The sequence below is a fragment of the Triturus cristatus genome, chromosome 2_1 (genome assembly GCF_964204655.1).
Source record: "Triturus cristatus chromosome 2_1, aTriCri1.1, whole genome shotgun sequence".
NCBI classification, from domain to species: domain Eukaryota; kingdom Metazoa; phylum Chordata; class Amphibia; order Caudata; family Salamandridae; genus Triturus; species Triturus cristatus.
Genome location: NC_140581.1, coordinates 566,985,693 through 567,010,870, shown reverse-complemented (window position 1 = coordinate 567,010,870; position 25,178 = coordinate 566,985,693). Strand labels below are relative to the sequence as shown.

Below are 25,178 nucleotides of genomic sequence, written 5' to 3'. Positions count from 1 at the left end.
GATATGGGTATCATACCTGTATATGGTTGGAGAATTGGGTTAGGTATACCAAAGAGGATGGTGTTCTAGCATTTCCAGAACATGGTTCATTTAATCTGGCCGTGTTGAGAAATTTACGGGAAAAGATGTTATGTCTTGACCCAAAACCAAGGCCGACACAGTTTGAGGCTTTAGTGGAATGGGAAGAGGAAGTACATGAGCGAGAAAAACAAAGGTCTGGAGGACATTACAGGTATATGTTCGGGAGGAGACATGATCGTGAAACTCATCATGATCGAATGAAAAGATGGCGTGATGCTAGTATGTCAGAGGGATTATATCCTATGAGAACAGTTGAAGGGGGAGCAGAGAGGGTTCCTGAGTCAGAAGTGAGAAGATATGGAGTTAATGAATATGAGGATGAGGTCTTGAATGACATGATTTACAAGAGACCACCTCCATATAGACCAGAACCAGACGAGAGTACACCAATTGTTTCTCCGATAAGAGATACAGTGAGTAACATTGAGACAGAAAATGTGACACCCGAGTTAAGAAGTGGTAATCCTTTCAGGGAGAGAGGGAATCGAGGTGGTGACGGAAATACAAGAGAATTAGCCAGAACTACAACAGAGTTGACTGAAAAGATTAAGGAGTTAACGAAGAATCTGGAAGCTGTTACGGTGCCTGTAACCATAGGTCCGATAATGCCTGTGTTTGACAAGCAGAGGACAGGTGAAAATGGTTTGGTGATTCCATATGTTGGGAATAAGATGACAAGTTCAGCTGGTCCCTCAGGAGATTCAGGAAGAAGGACAGAAAGTAGTGATCTGAGACAATCCAGACATGACACATGTAGTGAAGGACTGGATGCTAGTGAAGCTAGTTGTTCAGGGATGCCGATTTTAGAACCGCAAAAGAAAGTGGTTCCAGTGAGAAAAACTACTGAAATAACAGCTGAAGATTTGAATGATTGGATGAAAGTTCTTCAGAAGAGGGATAAAGATTCACAAGCAGTTGATGTGGCTAGGTTACGTGTAGAATTAGAAGAGCTTGTTGCAGGGACAGTTCCAACAGAAATTCTTAAAAATCATCATGAAGGTGAGCTGTTGTTTATGTGTAAAAACATCACCTGGAGAGCGAGAAATACACATGACAGGTTAAGAGCAATAGCGAATGATCAGGGAGTTGACATTGATAAGGTGAAGGCTTTGCAAAAAACTTACAGGATGGATTTTACAGATAAGGACATTGAGAATTTGAATGGTACTGGTAGAACAGGACAGATTAAGGAAATGGTCGCATTATTGCGAAGATGGGGAGATGTAGAAAAGTGGAAGGATAGGTGGTACAAGAAAAGGGAAGAATCCGGAGATAAGACTTATTCAGCATTTCCTGTGAGAGAAAAGGAGAAACCAGTGGATAATTATCCTATGAGAGAAATACCTGGAGGAGGATATGTACATGTTCCATGGACCAGACAGGATATTTTATCATTTACGAATGATTTCCCTCGATTGAGAGAAAAGCCCGTTGAGTGGTATAGGCAGGTAGATAGGTTTGTGAAATTGTCAAAAGTGCTGTGGATTGACCTGAATAGTCTGTTTGATATAATTGTTCCAGCAGACTTGTGGACTGAGTGTAAAATAGTTGTGAGTTGGCCTACTGAGGAATATCCAAGAGATCCGAGAACAGGAGCACCAGATCCAGAGGTAATGAGAAAGTATGATCAGGTGATGGTATACCTGAAGAGTAAAGTACCTGCAAAGGAGACAGACTGGGTTAAAATAGATCGAACACAACAGGAAGCAAAAGAATCAGTTCATGCTTTATACGAGAGGCTGATACTGGCATTTAAACAATTTAGTGGAGATGAACACCTGGGTGACAAAGATTTGAGTCATTTTGTATACAGATTTGTATATGGCCTGAGACCTGAGATTAGTGAGAGAATTCGTGAGCACACAGTGGATTGGCAGAGTAAGAAAATAGATGAGATTCTGAGACATGCAAAATACTTCAGTGATGAAATTGAAGCAAAACAAAGAAAGCTGAAAGAGAAAGCAATGTTGGCACAAGTGAAGGTTGCGGAAAGACAGGAAGCACAGTTAGTGGAACAGGCGAATAATGCAGGAAATAATGCAGGGAATAGACCTAGATATGCAGGAAAAGGAAATGGGAATCTTGAGGAAGCTAAGAAAAAGTTCCCGTGTCACAACTGTGGCCAACTGGGACATTGGAGGTCTGAGTGTACCAATCCACCATTAGTGAATAATGAGGGAAAATCCTTAAATCAACAGGTGCAGAACGAAGGAAATAATCAACAGCAGCAACAACAGAAAGTTGTGAGACAGCAGAGTCAAGAGCCAAAACCGCCCTTGCCGCAGAATAGAGGGTCACAAAAGTATAATCAGGATTCAGGGTTCTACAATGATGAACAGGTAAACAAACCAAGGCGTTCTAACCAGGTACAACAGTACTTGTTAAAGAATGAAGGGAGTGAGTCTGAAGGTGATTATTGACGGTGCCGAAGAGAGGAGGAAGAGTGCATACTTGGTGCAACTCTAGAAATAGACCAGGCAGGACCATTTGTAGATGGGAAAATAAATGAGGAAAGTGTTACTTTTTTAGTAGACACAGGTGCGACAAGATCAACTGTCAGGTCAACAGATATTAGAAATCTTCCTCTCTCGGATGAAGCAATCCAAGTAGTTGGTGTAGCCAATACACAAATCAGGACACGTCTTACTGAACCAGTAAGAGTACAGATAGGGACATTTTCAGACATGCACAGATTTATCGTCTGTGACACTAGTCCAGTGAACCTGTTAGGTAGGGACCTATTGTGCAAGATGAACTGCACGATTTTCTGTACACCGGATGGAATAGCCTTTGAGACACCAGATGAGGATGTTTTGTACTGAATGACTCTAGGAAATAGAGAGAATGAAATGGTTGGTGCATTTGCTGTGTTTGATCCGGAGGATTTGCCTCGAGAGCTGAGACACAGTGAAAAGGACAGTTTGGGATTTTACTGGAGAGGATGTGGGATTGATGAATAATGTAGATCCTGTGAAAATTTCAGTGAAAGAGGGAATTACGTATCCTAACATTCCTCAGTACAAAATGACACCAGAAATAATTGAAGGAATAACTCCTATAATTGAGAAAATGATTCAGCAGGGAGTTCTGAGAGAACTACTGAGTAGTCCGTGTAATTCACCGATAATGGGGTTGAAAAAGCCAAATGGGAAATTTAGGATCGCACAGGATTTGAGAAAAGTTAATCAAATTGTGGTGGCATGTTGTCCTATTGTGCCAAATCCATCAGTGATTTTGTATCAGATTCCACATGATGCTGAGTGGTATACAGTGATTGATTTGTGTCATTCGTTCTTTTCAATTCCATTGCATCATGACAGCCAGCCGATTTTTGCATTTAGGTTTGGCCAGCGTATTTTAGCATGGTGTCGTATCCCACAGGGGTATACAGAGAGTCCTTCGATATTCAATCAGTTATTGAAAAAATCATTGGAGAGCTTGATCATGCCTGAAAACTCAGTACTAGTGCAATATATTGATGACCTACTTGTGGCATCAAAGACACGTGAAGCTTGTGAAGTAGATACTATAGCTTTACTGAATCATCTGGCAGATGGAGGGTTAAAAGTATCTCCAGCCAAATTGCAATTTTGCAAGAAAGAGGTGCATTATCTTGGACACAATATTGAAAAAGGTCTGAGAAAAGTGACTGATGACAGGATCAAAATCATCAGGGGAATGAAAGCCCCGAAGACCAAGAGGGAAGTGAGAATGTTCCTGGGTATGGTGGGTTATTGTCATCAGTGGATAATTAATTTTTCTCTGATAGCAAAGCCACTGATTAAACTGACAAAAAGTGAGATGACAGACCCATTGGAACTAGATGGAGAACAAATGGCAGCATTTGAAGAGCTCAAAAGTAGAATGTGTGAGGCTCCAGCTTTGGGTATGCCTGACTATGAAAAGGAGTTTGAATTGTACTGCAGTGAGAGAAATGGATGTGCACTTTCAGTGTTAATTCAGAAACACGGACAGCTGAGGAGGCCTATTGCGTACTTCTCATCGACACTTGACCGTGTAGCTGTAGGTTTACCAGGTTGTTTGAAATCTGTGGCTGCAACATGCAGAAGCCTGGAACAGAGTGAGGGAATAATAATGGGATATCCTGTAAGGGTATTCGTACCTCACAATGTGGCAATTCTTTTGACAAGAAGCAGAACCCAGTACATGTCACATAGTCGGCTGACTAAATATGAGAAAGTGATTCTGGGAGCATCAAATGTGACTCTTGAGAGATGTGTGAATGTGAATCCAGCGACATTGTTGCCGGATATTGAAAATGTGGGTGTGAAAACAGAAGATGATCACAATTGTTTGGATGTGCTTGATTACTGTACAAAACCGAGACCAGACATAAGGGATCTTCCCTTGCATGAGAGTGATCATGTGTTGTTTGTGGATGGATCATGCCTGAGGAATGATGAGGGTGTGCTATGTGCAGCATATGCAGTGTGCAAAGTTTCAGAGGTTATGGAAGCATCACCATTGAAAGGAGTGAAATCTGCACAAGTTGCTGAATTGGTGGCGTTAACAAAAGCTTGTGAAATTGGGAAAGATTTGAGAACAACTGTGATGACTGATAGTCAGTATGGATTTGGAGTTGTGCATGATTTTGGCCAACTTTGGCTACAAAGAGGTTTCTTGACGTTGAGTGGGACTCCAATAAAGAATGCTGAAGTGATTGGGAAATTACTTGAGGCGATACAGTTGCCTAAAGAGTTAGCAGTTGTAAAGTGTGCTGCTCATGGACAAGGAGATGATTTTGTGACAGTTGGCAACAGATATGCAAATGACATTGCTCAGTACTGTGCCAAGAATAATCAATCCATTAATCGGGAACGAGAAAGTGAAATGTCTTTTTGTTCTGTGATGTTTACTAATGTCTTAGAGACATGGGATGAAGTGAAACAGTTGCAGGATGAGGCAGGAAAGGAAGAGAAGAAAGACTGGATTAAGGCAGGTCGTGCCCCAAGAGAAACAGATCATGTTTGGGTCTATAGGGATGGCAGACCAGTAATGCCGAACTCCATTATGTCGTCAATGGCAAGAATGTATCATGGCCAGGGACATTTGGGGAGGGATGCGATGATCAGGTCGTTTAAGCAGACCTGGTACAATGCAAAGTTCAGGACAATTGCAGAGAGCATCTATCAGAGATGTTTGATTTGCCAGCAATTTAACACTGGGAAAAAGACAGTGGTGAGTCTAGGAACAATAGGCAGAGAAGGAGGTCCTTTTACAAGAATGCAGATTGATTTCATTGAAATGCCCCAAGTGAACAGACTGAGGTATGTTCTAGTGGTAGTCTGTTTGTTTTCAAGATGGGTGGAGGCCTATCCGACTAGGAGAAATGATGGAATAACAGTGGCAAAATTACTGTTAAGAGAGTTGATTCCTAGGTACGGGTTTCCAGTAACGATTGAGTCTGATAGAGGTGGACACTTCTATAATGAACTCATGAGTTTGATTTGTGAAGCATTAAGCATACAGCAGAAGCTACATTGTGTATACAGACCAGAGGCTTCTGGTGTGGTTGAGCAGATTAATGGCACAATCAAGAACAGGATTGGTAAAATGTGTTTAGCCACTGGCATGAAATGGCCCGATGTTTTGCCTCTAGTGCTAATGACTATCAGATCTACTCCAGATAGAACTACTGGTTTAAGTCCGCACTAAATAATCATGGGACGTGCAATGCGACATGCATATGTACCTGTCAATAAGTTGATGACAATAACTGATGACATGATTTTGGATTACTGTAAAGGCCTGGCTGACGCAGTTCATTCTGTGTTTCACCAGGTTGGAGAAGAAGCTACCACACTTGAGAAGAAGCAAGCTCATGATCTGAGTCCAGGGGACTGGGTGAGGATTAAGGTGCACAGAAGAAGAAATTGCTTGGTTCCAAGGTGGGGAAGGCCGAGACAAGTCATTCTAACTACGACAACTGCAGTAAAGTGTGCTGGAGTGAAAAACTGGGTACATGCGAGTCATACTCTGAGAGTTCCAAACCCAAAGGATGGGACTGGTAAGGAGTATTTTGAAGAGTCAGATTCCAGTGATGATGAAGATACAGAACCAGTGAGAAAAGAAGCAGAAAAGGCTTCAAAAGAACCATTGAGAGTTTCAGAAAGGAGATCAGATTCTGTGAAAGAGCCTGAAGTTCTGAAAAGCAGTGAAGAAAAAATAAAATAAAAGAGTAATTCCACAGAGACTACTCCTGAATCAGAAGAGGAGGAGATTGAAGAACCACTTGAGATTACATCTGAAGAAGCAGGGTCAGAAGAAGATAGAAAGGGACAGATTGCGGAAGACCCCCGAGGAGGTGTAGGGAATATTCTTGACAAGCTAGGTGAAGGGACAAGTAGACAGCAAGAAGATTGCGTGTCGGAGACCCGAGGAGGGACAGAAGTAGGGAAGTCTCAAATAGTGGTGAAAAAGACTGTGGAGCAAAAGAAAACTGCTGAAGAATCAGAGGCATTTGAAACAGAATCGGATGAAAGTGAAAATGAGAAATCAGAGGGTCGAGTTCTGAGAAAGAGAACTTGGATTGGAGAGAGAAATAATACAGAAACAAGACCGAAAAAGGTTGTGAGAGGAGATCTTTGGCCTAACAACAGAATAAAGAGGCTGAGATACAGACTGATGAGAGCAAATGACTCGAAAGCTGAACAAGTGAATGAGGTGTCGAGTCAAAATCCAGCAAGAGGTGAAAAGAGAAAAGTGTCAAAAGAACCAGAAGAGATCAAGAGGATAAGAAAACCTAACCAGAAGTATAGGTCGCCGGAATGGACGTACGTGGCACTGTCTGAAGGTGAAGAGGCAGAAAGTCAAGGAAATCCAGAGGAGACCATACGAGAAGTGGTTGAGGAAGATACTGGTGAAATCCTGAAAGTAATCTTGACTGACATTGATGAAAAGTCGGATACTGAGGATATCGTTGGAGATCTAATACAATTTGATGTTGAAGAGAATGAAGTAAAGAGTGATGAATATCCAAATTGAGTGAACAAGAAGAAATCACTTGGAAAAAGTGAAAAGAAGAAAAACTGAAATTGATTGTCTGAAGTAATCCAGAATTCTAGAGTCTCAAGTAGTGGAGTAGTAGAGGCTAAGTCAAAAGACACGGTCAAAGTAGTAAAATGGCTAACATAGAGAATAATCAAAGTAGATGTGCCTTCTTAAGAAGATGGTGTAAAATGTGCTGCTGCTGTACTGGATTATTAATGCTACTATGGGGTGTTTTAGCTTTATTAGTTACTTTTAGAGTTACAATAGTTACATTTGAGATGCATACAGAGAATGTGACAAATGCAGAGAAGAGTTCACAAAAAGTAGTTCCGACTAGAATTAGTAATACTTACGTACATAAAGATAGGTCAATTAATGATTTTTCTAGTAATGTTTTTTCAAAGTTGTTACACGAATATGTGAAAACAATGGAAGTTAGGGATTGCTACATTTGTATGCAATTACCTGCATCCGTTTCAGAGGGTGTTACTTATCATCATTTACCAGCTACGTATGGAATTTCTTGTAGTGTATTAAGTAGTGTTTTTTATTTGTTAGGGAAAATAGATTATGAGATGTCTAACAAAGATAGTATTTTTGGGCACTTGCCAATGAACAAAGAGCTGAATCCAGCTAAAGAAGCTAACATTTTTGGTGAGATTTTTATTGAAAAAGAAGAATTAACATTAGATTACATTTTTAAGAACAATTTAACTTGCAGTCTGAAAGAATAGGAGAAAGCTTTCCTGAATATGGTGGAGGAAAGGAGATTGAGCATGCATGAGAAAGCAGGGAAATATAAAGTGAGTGAGACAATTTGGGACATTGAGATGGGAAAAGAATTGAGAAATGGGGCTAGTCCAACTTTAGCTCTAGATGCACCACAGAAGGGTAAGCTGTGTATTACAAGAAGGAAATCCCAATATGATACATACTTTGTTGGGACTAGTGAGTGTCACGATACATACTTCATTGCAACAGGATGGGGTTTCAGAGGTGGAGAAGATACAATTTTCCCAGGAGTGTACTATGTTTGTGGGAACAAGGCTTATTACAAGTTGCCTGACCATTGGTATGGCACGTGTTATGTGGGCCTGGTTTTTCCAAAAATCTTTCATATAGATAGAATAGAAGATGTAGAACATATTAATTTACTAATGCGTTTCAAGAGAGAAACTTGGTCTGAAATTGTACTAAATTTTCACTAGTTTTTTTTTTTTTTGGGTTATTTGATGATAAAATCACCAAAGGGGGGATTGCTAGAGCAGAGTTTTCTGTTTGAAAATTAATCGGGCTTTGAAGCTCTGGCTTGTCTATTTGTCAAAATTTAATCTATTAATTATTATTTATTAATCATTTGTTTTGTGTAAGTGTTTTTATACTGATCAACATGTGTGTTTTAACAAGAGAGAATTACACGTGGGAACGCATATGTGTGCTGACTAATAATAACGTGCATGTTTACATGTTTAAATGTTGCTGAGTGCTGTTTATTTTAAAGCACGAAATGCTTTCGAATTAATGCTTTTCCGTGTTGCAAAAGGCTAGATAATTACATACACATAAGGGTATTAGTAGGGTTAACACTGTTTAATCACTATGCTGTGGTAATGTTGTTTTTGTCTCTTTCAATTAAGATGGTCTATTGTGGCCTATTGTGGCCTAACTAAAGATGGCCGACATTTAGAGCCTGGTTTCGAGTGAGAGTTTGTGATGGAAAAGGCCTTGCTGAATATGGATGCGAGTCATCTGTCCACAGTCCTTGCCTGGTTAAAACTTTCCGTGAGGACAGCAGCAGTTCTGGGCATGTCTCCAGATGCATTGGGACGACAGCCTTGGCAGCCTTGGAAAACAAAGGAGCTTTAAAGAAAGACTCTGAACTCTGAGCTCATCGGAGGAAATGTGTGGAAGTTGAGAAGATACATTTAATATTTAGTTCCTGTTCTGTCTTTTTATTTTTGTGATTTTTTCTGAGCGGAGATTTTTCCAAATGTAGCGATGCTACATCCTTTCCTTCTCGCTTTGCTCGGAGATTCAGCGGACGCAATAAATACTTTTGTTTCTTTCCTTTGTTCGAAATGCTATAAAAATTGTTAGCCTAGAGAGGGTTTTTGCCACCTTGCCACTTTGCCATTTTCTTCCCAAACCTGCGTTGGTGAGGATCTACGCTGTGAGGACGGCAACTCGAGAGACTTTACTGAGAGACCTGTCCTGACCCGTTCTGACATTTAGCTAGAATAGGTAATTATGAGAAAAATGATTTATTCTGATTGATTTTCTTTGACTAATTTTAGATAAAGCATTATAATTTTGAATATGGTGTTGGTTATTATTTCTTGTCAATTATTGAGTACTATGTTTTGATTATTATGGTATAGATTGTTTAGATTATGTTTCAGGGCAGTTACAATAACCAGGTCTTATCGACCTAGATATAGATGCAGGGTGTTTAGGAGTTTTCTTTCCACAGGTTCAGTGCTGGTAGAGTATTTGAGCGTATGTTAGTGAAATGGGCCCTAGTGTGTGATGAGTGTATGTGCGTGTAACTGTGAAATTACTCTATCCGTGGAAGTAAGATATTATATACACCCTGATCTCTATCAATAGAACATCACAGGTAAAAAAAAAAAAAAAAAGACAGAACTAGTCTGAAACGTCACCCTCACTGGTAGCCATACAAGACTCGATGATTATCCACCACCTGGGTAGCAATTACCAAACGCCCGTTAAGGTGATGCCTTGGGTTGCCTCATCACAAACTAGAACCTTGAGCGCAACCCAATCAGGTGGGAAAGTGATAATGCAATCTCTCATTAAAAAGCATTCTTAAAATGGATTCCTACAGTTCTTCACTCATCATCCTAAATGCACATCAGGCTTTTGCAGCATCAATTTTATTTATTTATTTAGAAAGTTTTATAGAGCGCGAACAAGATCCTAACGGATATCAGAGTGCTATACAGTCAGTAAAGTTACTATACAACGAATAAATGTCAATCAAAGCACATATACATAACATCTTGTAAAAGCAAAGCAGTAAGGTGCAACACAAAAACTATCCCGTTGTGTAAGACAGAGGGAAGATATAATGTCTAGGTTGCTTAGATGGTCCCATATCAAAATATAGATTGGTCTCGAGATTTCTATAGACCATACTCAGGTGAATTTGGCCATGAGAATCGATTTTACTTCCTTTTTTAAAGAAGCAGTGGAGGGGTTAAGTCTGGTTTCTGGAGGTAAGGCATTCCAGATTCTGGGCGCCATCCCAGAGAAGGTTCGGTTATATGTTTTCTTCTTATGGTTTCAGTAGTAGGTTTTCCGCACTTCTTGAAGATCTGATCCCACCAGAGATCATCAGTTTCTGTGCCAGATAGCTGTGTGCATTGTGATACATGGCTTTGTGCGTCATACACACTATTTTCAGATGAATTCTGGCTTCCAGAGGTAGCCAGTTCAAGGATTGTAGATCCGGGGAGATGTGGGAACTTCTTTTAGAGCCAGTGATGAGTCTCACTGCAGCATTGATTGAAGCTCTTAACGGTGTCGTTGATGCTTTGGGTAGGCCACAAAGAGAGATACTTCCGTATTCCACGCTAGGTATAACTAGAGCTTGTACTGCCTGCTTGAAGTCATTGAATGGTAGGAAGGATTTTAGTTTCCTCAGTGTGTTTATCTGGAAGTTTGCTCCCTTTGTAGCACTGCTGATGTGTTTTTGCATATTGAGGTTACTGTCAAGAGTTATTCCTAGTGATTTCGCTGAGTCCATGATGGTAGGTTGAACTTTGAATGCCATAAGATCTTTAATCCAATCTTGCATTATGGGGACTTGGGCGGGTGGAGCTATTAGAAGGAATTCGGTTTTTAGGGCATTCAATTTGAGATGGTTTTCTGCTAGCCAAGTTTGGGTGTTCCTAGGCGTTGTATTAAGCAATTTGATATCTTCTAAGGTGTGGATCTTAAGGTATAGTTGTGTGTCGTCGGCGTACATGTGATATTGCATGTTAGATGCATGTAGAATTTCGGTGAGTGGTTACATGAAAGGATTAAACAATGTTGGGGATAGTGAAGACCCTTGTGGAACTCCCAGAGTTACTGGGACGGCTTTGGACAAGGAGTTATTGACCTTAAATTGTTGTGTCCGATTTTGGAGAAATGAGGTAAACCAGTTTAACACTACTCCTGATAATCCCATTCTATGTTCCAGGAGGTCTATTAGGTTCTCATGTTTGACCGTATCAAAGACTGAGGAGAGGTCTAGCAGGATGAGTAAGCAGGATCCATTTTGATCGAGGATTTGCAGCGCATCGTCAATTATATGTGTCATGGCTGATTCAGTGCTATGACCTGCTCGGAAGCCTGATTGGTGTTTGTTAAGGAGGTCAAAGTGATCAATATGCCTCGTCAATTCTAGGTGAACACATTTTTCCAATAGTTTGGCCAAGGTAGGAATATTGGAAATAGGGCGATAGCTGTTTAGGTCCGAAGGGTCGGCTGTTGACTTCTTTAGAATGGGTGATACCTGACCAACTTTGAGGGTGACCGGGATGCAACCTTGTTGAAGTGAGCTGTTTATGATCTTGGTCCAGAGAGGCAGAAGCAGAGGAGTTAGGTCTTTGACAGCATTTGCAGGGAGAAGATCGGTGAAGTGATTGGCAGGGTTCAGAGCACTGAGTAATTTGCCTATGGTTTCTTCAGAATAGATGGTAGAGGAAGACCAGGCTGCGTCATTTTTTAGATCAAGCTTTGATGGGATTTGGTATAACACAGTTGAAAATGCTGGGGGGGTTTTTTGTATGCGGTCCAGCATGTAAGGTTAGATCATTTAAGAGGTCCTTTTTGATGGTGTCAGTCTTCTGAGTGAAGAAGGCGGAAAATTCTTCACAGTTTGGTTGCGGGCATGATATGTCTTGTGGAAGTTGTGGTGCATCCTTGGATTGGGTTTTGATTAATTCAAAAAGTTTTGGGGGGCGATTTCTTGCTTGGTCTAGTTGGAGGCTGAAGAAGTCGAACTTGGTGCGCTTGATCTTTCGGTAATATGCATTTCTCTTTGTCCTAAGGATCTTGAGATGAATGGCGGAAGGAACAGATCTCCAGGTGCGTTCAGATGTTCTGAGCGAACGTCTGTCCTCGTTGAGTATTCCATTGTACCAGGGCTTAGAGTCTTTTATGGAGACTCTCTTTAGTTGAAGAGGTGCAACCTCATTTATTATCGAGGTCATGGCATAGAGGTAATGATTGGTGAGATCATGTACTTCGGAAGACCCTGCACTGGGCAGAAGTAGGTTGTAACTGGAGATGGCAAGATGTTAGGGTTGATTTTTTTCAGAACTCTTTTCCATATTTTTGGACTTAATAAGTTTCACAATTTCCTTGATGAAGAAGGTAATAATATGATGGTCTGACCAGTCACAAGGTTGGATCGACTCTAGCTGAATGGAATCTCTTTTAGAGATTAAGTCCAGGATTGAACCTTTATCGTGTGTAGGGCTGTTACAGATTCGGGTTAGATCTAGGTCATCTAGGAAGTTTTTGAGACTATTGACCACTGTATCATTGTGATAGTCTCAATGGAGATTGAAGTCCCCAAGGAATATTTGGGTATTTTGGCGCCCCGTGTTCGTTGATACCATATCAAATTAATAAAGTCTATTCCAGTATTCTTATACCACTTTTTTGGTATATGATTTGGTACGGCCCTAGGGCCCAAACGTGTATTTGTGCTATTACTGATAATTGCTGACTTGTAAACTAAGTACTTCGAACTCTAGTCTCATAAAGAGACTAGAGGGCTGTGTTTTATCTTAAATACATATATTTTGAATATATACCTGGTGTGGTTGTCGTTTCATTTGATCATTCAAGAGATTATAGACTGGTAAAACAAGCTGCTTTACATTCCTTCAAGACTTAGCCCAAAGGCTGCTCTCCATAGCTACCACTAGGACACTAGGATAGCTTTCAATAAAGGTTGTCTTTAACCTATCACCATAAGGGGTTGTTTGGACTGATACAGGGTGCCCACTAGAACTAGTGGACAGCATATATCAGGCCACCTTCTCACATTGATGATAGTGTGATGGAAGAAAGACTGGATGGTGGCATACTGCCAGAAAACCATTGACATCAGAACTTGAATTCACCTTCCTTCTTCATCCTCAAGATTTGTCTCGAGAATCCCTACAAGTTTGCCCAGTCTCTAAATTCTCAACCCCAATACAGTCTGCAGCCACAACCCATTCAATCCCAAAGCCTCTAGGAATTTACACAATAACCATCCTTTTCTAGCAAAGAGACTTCCTCCACTTCACATCTAGTTTGCAACTGCACGGCCACCCATGGGCACATCCCAGTCGCACCCACTTTCTTTTTCGCTTGCTCGCTGCCCCCTTCCCAACAAATTAACCCATTCTCCTTCCAAAGAGAGACTTGTATTTGTTTACCAACCAGCTGAACAAACTAGTCCTCCTTGCATCCTAATATTCTTTATACCTTTTGTCAGGCTCTAACTGGTAGAATGCAAGGGCTTATGTAGTGATGCAACCAACCAAGACATTGTATTTAATTTGGCAAGCTGAATGACCAATTTCCCAACAGTCCCTTCTGGTAGGCACCTATATAGGAAGAGCAAACAGGACAGAACCTTCATTTAACGTCAGAAAAAAATGGATGATGTTTGGGAGCCCCAAAGCAGGTTTTTGACTGGTATCACTCACACACAGGTTCAGTGGAGCATCAGGAAGATCAGGTGTCTTTGAAAAAGTGAGTTTATGAGGAGAGACAGGTCAGTCCTGCCACCTTGATGCAAAGAAACTGGATGTAGATCTACTGCTTTTTTATAAGACTGCTGCTTGTCAGGAGATCACTGGACATCCTGTCTTCAAAGATGGCAGCTGCCACCATAAACTAAATGGGCCATCAGCTGGGTTCCTCTATGGCAGTCCTTATTTTTACTGATCATGGTGAACATGTTGCCACCAGTGTAGAGCACATGAGGGTAACCGCTTTTGTTTGTTAGACTTCTCTCACTGCTTCTCCTTCAATCTGACCAACAATAGCTCAATTGCACCATTCATCCCCATCCTAGGCGGGAATCTGTGCCATACATAAGAAGGGCCAGCTGATCCAGGCAGGCAGTGATCCACTTAGATCCAATGCTGGGAGCAGCAGGGCCACCCCAAGGTCAGGGGTTTGGGATCACCAGACTGGAACAGGCCAGATCTCGCAATGAAACAGCTGGAAATTGTAGACCTGGATTAAGCACTGATGGACATTGCCTATTGAAATTAACCTCCAATGTGCTACTTTTCAAAGTTTTAATAATATATTGTTCCAAATGCGCACTCCGATTTTCTTTTAAAATTAACTGTTAATCTTAGAAATGGACTTTAGTACAACTGGGGAATGTGCTCTGTCTATGTACACACAACAAGAAAATGATATCTGCTCCCTATGCTGGGAGTAGTCTCATGGTGTCCGACAATACAGACTTCATGAATTTGTGAACCATACGGTCATTAGTTCATGAATATTTAAGCAAAAGTATTATTGCCCGATTCATTCAAAATATAAATTCACTATATTCAAATATTTTAACGAAATCTTCGACTTTGTCAACGTGAAATTCAAATCCGAATCAACATATATACAGTGCTGGTCAATGGCGAACATCTTCCATGGTCATTGTGAGGTAAGCTCCATGATTTTGCCACAATACATTTTGGTCTATGTGGTCCTTCAAGAGGTGGTTGCTAAAAATAGAACAAACAATGTCTGTTTTGGTCGCTACAAATGCACCCCTAATGATAAGTTACATAATTTACACCCATATTCCTCATTACCTCTCAGACGAACGGATGCTTCTAGAAGCGGGCAGGCACCTTGGGGTCAGCACAGGGTTGAGAGCAAATCGGAAGTCGGAAATCGGCGCGCATGGCCCCCGCCCATGGCGCCGAACGTGACGTGACGTCACGTCGAATTGTAGAAGGCGCTACCCAATGCGCTTTCAAGGTCAAAGGCTTTTTAAGGGGATTCACAAACTCATGTTTTTTTTCCGCCCTCCCCCTTTTGCCGCCCTGGGTGGCTGCCTAGTCTCGCCTAATGGTAGAAACGGCCCTGGTGGGTGCAGTAAAGGTTTCAGTAATTTAAACCTGAGCTCTTCCCCTGGTAACTAGGGCACAGAGCAGGCAGGCTTAACTGAAGAAAATGTGCAAACCAAACAGTTAAAAGGTCGGAAACACAACACAATAAAAATCCCACTCTAATTTACAAAAATAGGGAATATTTTAATGAACAAATGTCACTAAAAGGGCAAAAATCTAAAAAGAGCACCAGAAAAATTAATTGTTAAACGTTTTAATTAAAACTAGTGCCACAATGTCCAAGGCCCCAACCGCAGGCAACTGGTCATGCTAGACTTTATAAAGATACGTTTTACGGTTGGCTGTGATGGAGAGCAGGTTAGATACAAGGATCAAGTTGGTCCCGGTCGAAGAGGTAACCTTCGGACTTAGAAAGTTACTGAGAGGGTAGAGTCCTTAGAGGGGAAAGAAAGCAGGCTGAATCTGAAGACGGGCTAGTCGATGACACATTGACAAAGAATGAAGTGTTATGTTATGTTATGTTAATGACACTTTTAAAGCGCGACAAATACCTGGAGGTGTCCTGGCGCTGTCTAGAATTCCTGAGGGTCAAACCTGATAGACCAAGCGGCAAAAGCAAAGGGGTCTATCCAAACTAAACAGCCAAGTCTTGAGTTCTTTTCTAAAGGACAACAGGTCTGGCATGGTTCTAAGATAGAGTGGTAGATCATTCCAAGCCTTTACGGCTCCTTAGACAAAACTTCTACCTCCCCATCGAGCCTTCCTGATACGAGGGACTTGTGCCTGTTTTGTTCCTTTGGAACGAAGACTTCTTCCCGGAACGTACCATAGTATACGCTGCTTTAAGAAATCTGGACCAAGTCCATGCAAGGCCTTGAATGCCATAGACAGCGCCTTGAAACGTATACGGCTTTTTATGGGGAGCCAGTGTAGAGTTCTTCTTTCCAGTGACACTGGAGAGAATCTGGAAGAACCTGTAAGTAAACGGACTGCCGCGTTCTGCAAAACCTGTAGTCTTTTCAATATGCTTTGCTGCGCATTCATATACAGCCCATTACAGTAATCCAGTCTCGTTGTTACCAGGGCTCTGACCACCATATGCCTGCTATCTTGAGGAAGCAGTGGTAGCACTTTCCTCATCATTCTGATGGAATACCAAGTTTGAGATTTCAATACATTTATTTGGTGCTTCATGGTGAGATTATCATCCAGTATCATACCCAGGTTTTTAACCTTTCTGGCTGGAATTGGGAGGGAGCCCATGGAGCTAGGCCAGCAAGCAGGGGTCCAAAAGTTAGCACTATTGCCAAACAGAATGACTTCCGTTTTGTCCGAGTTGAGTTTCAGACAATTTTCGGACATCCAGCTGCTCACCGCTACCATACACTCCCGCAGACGCAATTCCACATCCACCTCTCCCCCTGGTGTCAGTGACACAACAATTTGTGTATCATCTGCGTAAGAGGTGATACCAAACCCATAGGAGCCTATGACGGGTGCCAAAGCATGGACGTAAATATTAAAAAGAGTAGGGCTAAGTGAGGACCCCTGCGGGACCCCACAAGGTGTTGAAAAAGGAGTCGACTGAAACTCCCCCATGGTCACCACTTGTTTCCTATCAGCTAGAAAAGATTTGATAAGGTCCCCTGCTTTACCATCAATCCCACACCTATTTAGGCGATTCATGAGAATTGAATGGTGGACCGTATCAAAGGCCGCAGACAAATCAAGCAAAATCAGAGCAGCCTTGCCACCCTGATCCACAGCCTCCCTGATCTCTTCTGTAGCTTTAATCAAGGCAGATTCTGTACTATGGCCTGGCCTAAAGCCATATTGAGTAGGATCAAGTACTTGGGAGTCTTCCAAGAAGAGACTGAGTTGTCTATTAATAAGCTTTTCCACAGGTTTAGCTGGAAGCGGGAGTCTAGCTATAGGGCGAAAATTGATAGGGAGATTAGGTTTTTTTAATAAAGGAAGGACAGAAGCTATTTTCCAGTGATTGGGGAAAGATCCAGTTTCAAACATCAGGTTAAATAGACTGGAAAGCTGCACAGCAATCGGTCCAGCGGCTAATTTGGCCGTCGCGATAGGGCACGGATCAAATGGTGACCCCGACTTGGCTTCCATCAAGATCTTTTGCGTATCCAATGCGGACACTGGCCAGAATTTGACCAGGGTCGGATGGGGGGCATGAGCTGGCCCCGAGCCCTCCCAGCCGATAATTGAGCTGCTGATACTTCTCTTGTTAAAGGCCGTAAAAATAGTCTCCACTTTAGACAGGAAAAACTCGGCTAGGTCATCACACAGCTGTTGGCTGGGTTGAACAGGACGTGGCTTAGGAGCTGCCAACTTAGCCACTGTCTTAAATAACTCCTTAGTTGAGTTACTAGAATCCAGAATCTGAGCTGCAAAGTATGACTGCTTGGCCATAAAAATAGCCTGTTTATAAGTCTGGAGGGAGCTTTTATATGCTTTTCTGTCACATTCATTATAATTACTCCTCCATCTACGTTCTCGCTGCTTACAAATAAGCTTTTGGGATCTAATCTCCTGGGAATACCAGGGCGCAGAAGGATGTGCTCTCTTAGGCCGCAAAAATTTTTGTGGGGGCTACGATATCACATGCATGCTGCAACCAGCTGGTATAGTTATCACATGCTATGTTCACATCACCTGGTGTACCGACAACATTTGAAGACAATAGCTTGATTAACGAATCTCCCTCCACCTTGTTTCATGCTCTAATTTTTATCCTGTCTTTGTGTCCTGTAGTTGGCTTACCAGGATCGTTTAATAAAATTTCAAATAGGACAGCGGAATGATCTGACCAGGCCAGGGGAAAAAGATTTTTAAAATTTATATTACATTTGTTGGAGAAAATTCCATCCAAAGTGTGTCCTCCCCTGTGCGTAGGGCCCACTACCCACTGCCTAAGATCCAAAGGCAGCATCAATTCCTCCAAGGCCCTGGTATCGGCATCATCCGTATGTTCTAAGTGAAAATTAAAATCACCTAAAACTGTAAATGCATCCAAAAGAAGCCCCTCTTCCAATAGCGTACCCACGGACGCCAGGAATGCCGTTCTAGATCCCGGAGGCCTGTATACTAAACATCCCTTAAAAGATTGGTGATGCGACAACCTCAAATTAAAAAATAGGGCTTCACAGGAGTCCATCGGAATAGGCTGAAAGGAAGCTTTAATCAAGTGATGGTAAATCACTGCCAGGCCTCCGCCTTTCCTTAAAGTCCTATCCTGTGTATAGCAGAGAAAGTCCGGGGGATGTAGCATTTACAATATCTGGCCCCGCAGCCGGATTAGTCCAGGTTTCTGTGACAAAAGCTATCTTGGCCTCGAGTTCTTCCAGGAGCCTCGCGCACTCGAGGCTATGCTTAACTAATGATCTTGCGTTTAGTAAAATGCAGGTTAGTGAGCGATCCTTCTTGATTTCTGCCCTTGCCTCCTTCACTCCCTTAGTGGCAATGGGACGATTAAGAATCCTTGGGATAGTAGACAGACATCCAGGGCAGAAGTCAGGGATATTAGATGGCAATGCCTTCGGTATAAGGCAGAAAAAGTTGGGGGAGCACCTTCCTTTCCTGAGCCTCCACAAAGTAGAGGGGTCATATCTAAGTACCGGTCTAGTGGCCAAGTCGAAACTGGCAGGGTCCCTGGCGCAAGGCGCGGGCCTGGCGCGGACGGGCGCAGACGGGCTTGCCTTGGCCGCGCCTTGGGCGCGCCATGGGCGCGCTTTCGGTGCACCAGCGGCGCGCCCGCTGCGCGCTCGCGCCAGCTCCTCCTTAAATGCGCTAACAGGGAGGCTAGACCGCTGACCTGCGTGCTACAGCAAGGCGGTCCCACTTCCTGTTCCGCTTTCGACTACCGTGCCCCCCGAGTGTATAGTAAAATAACGACCTTCCTAAAATGCAGAGACACTTTCAGCTCAGTGCCCCTCTAAAAACAATAGCAGCAATAGCAGTACATTAACAATTTTAAAAGTGTGCAAATTCGCAATTCAACTCGCACTACTCACTCGTCTCCCGGCTCACGCCTCAGGAGATCTAGGACTCGCACTCGAGCCAACTCCTCCTTAAATGCACTAACAGGGAGGCTAGACCGCTGACCTGCGTGCTACAGCAAGGCAGTCCCACTTCCTGTTCCGCTTTCGTCCCCCGTGCCCCCGAGTGTATAGTAAAATAACGACCTTCCTAAAATGCAGAGACACTTTCAGCTCAGTGCCCCTCTAAAAACAATAGCAGCAATAGCAGTACATTAACAATTTTAAAAGTGTGCAAATTCGCAATTCAACTCGCACTACTCACTCGTCTCCCGGCTCACGCCTCAGGAGATCTAGGACTCGCACTCGCGCCAGCTCCTCCTTAAATGCGCTAACAGGGAGGCTAGACCGCTGACCTGCGTGCTACAGCAAGGTGGTCCCACTTCCTGTTCCGCTTTCGTCCCCCGTGCCCCCCGAGTGTATAGTAAAATAACGACCTTCCTAAAATGCAGAGACACTTTCAGCTCAGTGCCCCTCTAAAACCAATAGCAGCAATAGCAGTACATTAACAATTTTAAAAAAGTGTGCAAATTTGCAATTCAACTCGCACTACTCACTCGTCTCCCGGCTCACTCCTCAGGAGATCTAGCGTTGATGAAGCTGTGGATGAAGGTGGGAAAAGCTCTCAGTGGGAAAAGTCTGGCGTTCAAGCAAACGAAGACATAGATTGGCCTGTGAAGATTTCTACCTTCGGACTTAAACTCTTTTCTGGCAGATGGATGTATACAGCAGGCCAAGGCTGAAGGCTGTACTTGAGGAGGGCTCAATGCCATCCGGCATCTGATAAGCTGAACTGGATTTGCTGCTGTGGAGAAAAAATAAATGCGAGCTGTGCCAATGTCAGGCCCACTGGTGATGCACCCTCAGCAGATTGGCTGGCAGATTTGTCCCATTCCTACATAGGTTCTCTGGGTAACATTTTTTTAAAAGGTTTCTAAGTCCCTGCTTTAGAAGTTTGGGCATGAGGAGTCACTTTGACACCAGCCAAGGGTTCTTCCAGAAACTCAGAAACATCACTAGAGAGTCAGAACTCACACCGACAGAATTCACCAATAGGGTCCAGGGCAGGTCCTGTTGAAACTGGTAACTTGTGCTCCTTCAGGAAAGCAAGCTTCTTGCAGCTTTTGTGTCCCTGTAGCTTGGGAGGAGTTCAGACAATTGACCCTTGGAGTCAGCATCTTTGTTCAGGATATAAGTGAAAAAGTTCAGCGCTTAGAGTTCTCCTCAAAGGTCTCAACAGCAGGTGTAGGCTTTCGTCTGCCATCCACAGATCCGCTAGTGTTCTGATGAAGGTACCCAGAGCACAGGTCCACTAGTGTTCTGAAGAAGGTACCCAGAGCTGCCACATTCATTCCTGATACTAGCTTGTAGGTGGTGACTCCTGGCCCCTCCTTACCAATAAGGAAAAATTTCCCAGGGGTAACCCTAGCCACGTTTGCAGCAGTTCTCGTGTGCTCAACTACAGACAATCCCACAGTGCCTCTCTCTCCCTAAATCCCAGATGGCAGAACCTTTCCTCCCTTGTGCAGAACTCCTTGCCCAGCCTAGAGGTGTGGCCAGGGAAATGAGCAAAGCCTCTCCTGACGTCACTCAAAAACAGTTCTGGGGTAGCTTCTCTCCCATCTAGATTGGTGCCTGGCTGGCTAGAAGGGCAATAGAGGTGGCAGGCCCAGGTGTGAGCTACATCTGCCTATGACCGGGCAGGCCCCTTTAAAGACAACTAAGTTCCTGGGCACTGCCCAGATGGTCATCTTGTCAGAGGGACAGAACACTTCCTCACACCCAAGCCCTTTGTCTCAGATCTGGGAGCCAATTTATACCTCATCAAGGACCTATTCAGCTCCCGGGTGACAGTTAAAACCTCAGGTAAATGGGATTCTATAAGCGTTAAGCAAAATGGGACTTTGTAAAAGTTCCTTTAGTAAAATGTTTGTTACAAATCCAACGTTTCCATTGAATTGGGTTGGTAATAAATATTTTACAATGTTCAAAAAGTTACTTTTTTATCTGGTTTCTAGGTAGCGATAACATTATTTAATTTTAATATTAATTTCCAATGCTTTCTTATGGAACCACTAACACTGCTCCTGGGAAAAAGGTTTTTTTCCGCCTTAACACTGTAAGGACATGTTTAATGTTAACCATTTAGATGCTCTGCTTTAAATACGAGGTACCCTACCTTATGGGCACTCAATACTATCTTCGGGGTAACATATTAATATTATTTTTTAAGAGGGTTTAGGCTTATCAAAAGGGGTTCTTTTGACAAGTCAAACATGCAGTTTAAACCTGCACAGCCTGGTTACTGGTGGCAGGCCTGCAGTCATATTTTGCATCAGCACATTAGTGGTGGCACAATATGTGCTGCAGTCCACTAATGACATTTAACGTTTAGGCTACATTTAACTTATAGGGCACATTTTGTACCATATACCAGGGTCTAATAAGTTACTTAAGTATGACAATCAGGAGTACAGCCAATTTTAATATGTTTTAAGGGACAGAGCACATACACTGGGGCCTCGTTAGCTGAGTGCCAGGGCACATAATCAAAAACCCAGCAGCATCAGTCCAAAATAATTGGGGTGATCATGCAAAAAGAGGCATGTTCCTACATCATAATTATATTGTCACCAGGCTGCACCAGTAGTATATTATTCTAGGAACGACCCACAAAGCTGGCACTGTAGAACTGTGGCTAAAATGATTTCCCGTTCTATTGAGTCAGCACAGCTAAATGTTTCTTTAGCACTAACAGCAAAGTGTTCTTAAAGGTTGTGTCCCTAGACAGACTGAGAAGAAGACTAAGTTTCACATTTACATTTAAAACTGCAATTATTTTTTGCCTCCATGAGGGTGCAAACTCATATTTAAAATAATATCGAATTGCATGTATTTAGAATGAACTCTAAATTTTCTTTTCCTACAAATTTCAGCTACAGGGGTAGACTGACCTTTAACTCAATACTGTGAACACCACACTTGACAGGCGGCCTTTAAAGCAAGGGGGCTTCTATCCTGTTGGCTCAGGACCGCTCCACTACATATGTTTACATTTCTTCTCATTAACATCATTAAGGTAAAAACACATTTCTAGAAATGCACGTACCGGGACACATTTTGTTTGGCAGCTCGTACCTCCCACGCACCTTGTAATCAGCTGCTGGTCACTCACAGGTACCTCCAGTACATGGCACTTCTGCTTTTGTTAGGGATACAATATTTCCAGATGGAAGCCTCAGAAAAGAGGCAGATTTGATACCAGATGAGTGGCTCTTGTTTAGGTCGTTTGCATTTCTGCACGTTATGTGGGGATTTGGCTTGGTGCCATGGAATCATTAGGTCACGTTGAGAGAGGATTGAATGGAGGCGGGAGGGTGCTGTGTACCACTGCCAGCACTGGAGCCACAGATGGAAACCTCAGCTGAACTACATCGAGCAATGTGGACTGGAAGGTGTGTTTTTTATCCTGACTGACGTATTTGAGGCTATACACGACCGCTATTGTTAGCGATTCAGGACACCCTCAACCCCCTCTATCTGCTTTCCAATATCCAACAGACTGGCCACTTACACACATCTTATTGATTTAATTACTATCTGGCAACTTCTATCTAACAATGATGATGTTCCAAATTAATATTATTATTATTGCCCAAATTCACAAAGGTTACTTCTCTGAAGAGGTGTGTTTTACTAGAGGAAATTCAGAATTTAGGTGGCATATACTCAAAGAAGAATCTTGTAAAATAGGCCCATTATTGTTCTCAGGCCTAAGTCACAATGCTTTATCTGAGAGCAGGTGTCTATTTCCTAACTTAGGTGTATATTACCTCTGAACTTGAAGGCCTGATTCACAAAGAATTGTAAGTGAGTGTGTGTTTCTTACTGAGTCCCGACTCATGAATTTCCATGATGTTTATTCATAAACCTGATTAGCAAGTTATTCTTATTTGCGCAATCATGTGTTACTCAGCACCATTCGATAATCTGCAACTGGATCCCGTCACTTGCACCTGCTGAGATTTCCCTAAACTGCCCAATGTCACCCAATGTGCACTCCAAAAAGGCACCCTAGGCAATGGACGCACTGTGCACCTCCACCGAGTGTTTTTTTGTGCCTGCATCGGTAATGTAAACAACACACAGACAGTCACTGCCTCATTTGTATGAAACCAACTTCCAATGCAAATGCAAATAACAAACTTAACATTGTGAGACCGCAGAACATAAGCCAGGCAGGGCTGCACCAGGAACTAAAATCAATTCTGGAGAAAATGTTGAAACCCCACCCACCTGCAGGATGGCACTAGTAAAATCAAAATGGATGTTGGGGTTTAGCAGCCCATACAGATTTGAAGGCAGCCCCATAGCTTGCAGCACACCTGGAAAATATCTAATGCTAAAATAACCAATCTGGCCCAGGAGCACAAATTACTCCTGACCTAAGTCACAAAGCAGCCCCTTTCTATAATATGGAAATTCCACAGAAGCACAAAATGATGGTGCAAACAACCTTTGCACTCCCATGACACTTCAATAGTATAACCCCAAAGAGGCAATTTATGTGTGAATGCTATTTCAGAGAGAATGTTTCCCAGCTTACCAAAGGACCCATACGGGTCATCGGAGGCCTCGATGATGATGACGGCACGGGTCACATCCCCCAGCAAGGCTCCTCCCGTGGTTTGATTCAGCAAATGCACCTGGAACGACTCTTCCACTTCGGGGTATATGTCATTGATTATATATATTGGCACAGCTTTGCTAGTTTCACCATCTAACAGCACCACATCCGATGAGGCAACACTGTAATCTTCACCTGTAAAATGGGTTTTAATGTCACAAAATGTTGTTTTATTATTGAAATATCACATCACACAGTTAAGGTTTAATAACAAGAATACTATGGGTGTATCACACAATCATTTTTTTATTGATGGGGTTTGAATATATCAGCAGTCAATGTTTTGGGTATTTCAATGTGTGTATTTCTAATATTCCCATTGGTGTTTTAGTAAATACCATTCTATAAAACACGTTGAACCACTGCTAACTAACAGCTTTTACTAGCAACAAACGCCAATAAGTTCAGTATAATGTGTATCTATATATGGTCAACATGGCTGCCAAATTTAAATGCAGTCAATGTACAACTATTTACTTGGTACGATCCTTTATAAAACTCGCAAAGAATGCTAAAAAAGTGATAGATGGATTGATTAAATTAATCAAAACCACTACTAATTACTCGGGCCCCATCCCAGTCCAAATTTCTTTTCTCACTATACCACCTCAGATTCTACACAACCATTTTGCAAATCAGCACTGATCCTGTTCCAATAGAAATAGATGAGCCTGAACTGCCAAGGCACGGCGACCTGAATCTAAACCCAAGCAGCCAAAGACGGGTTTCAGCCTCTTTGCGCCTATTGATTAGGATGCAGCTTGGTTACCGTGGCACAGAAAACACGGGACTCAAGTCTAAGCATACCTGTGGCACTATTACCAAAAAATTTAACAATACAAAACAGTGATAAATGGAATACTTGTATCACTCTCAGCCACTGGCATTACTTGAGGCCACATCCCAGTCCATCATTTTTTTGCCCACCATGCCAGCTCAGATTCGATCACAGTCATTTGTAAATCATCTTAGTTCCTCCAACACATTCAGATGCAGCTTGATTCCAGTGGCACAGTGAGCATCATGACGGTACTGGTATGGACGAGTCCACGCACTCGTCCTTACCGGTACCGTCATGATGTTCGCTGGTTTCTACTCCATGATTTGGTGATTACTCACTCATATTCACCTCTTTCTTCAGCTACTCTGGAAATCCCGTACGGAAGCATACCTTGGTTTTCATAGCCTTGCCTTATGATATGGGAGACATTACCCTTTTGTTTATTACTTGTCCGGTGACACGGT

The 25,178-nt window shown here is 42.5% G+C and overlaps 1 protein-coding gene across 1 annotated transcript in view; it reads right to left on the bottom strand.

The window, feature by feature from the left end:
• ADGRV1 (adhesion G protein-coupled receptor V1) overlaps nt 1-25,178 on the bottom strand; it is a 1,990,932-nt gene that overhangs the window by 1,391,753 nt on the left and 574,001 nt on the right. The window contains exon 30 of the mRNA XM_085632468.1: nt 23,853-24,068. Within this exon, the coding sequence (XP_085488594.1) occupies nt 23,853-24,068 (216 nt within the window). The remainder of the gene's footprint in view (nt 1-23,852; nt 24,069-25,178) is intronic.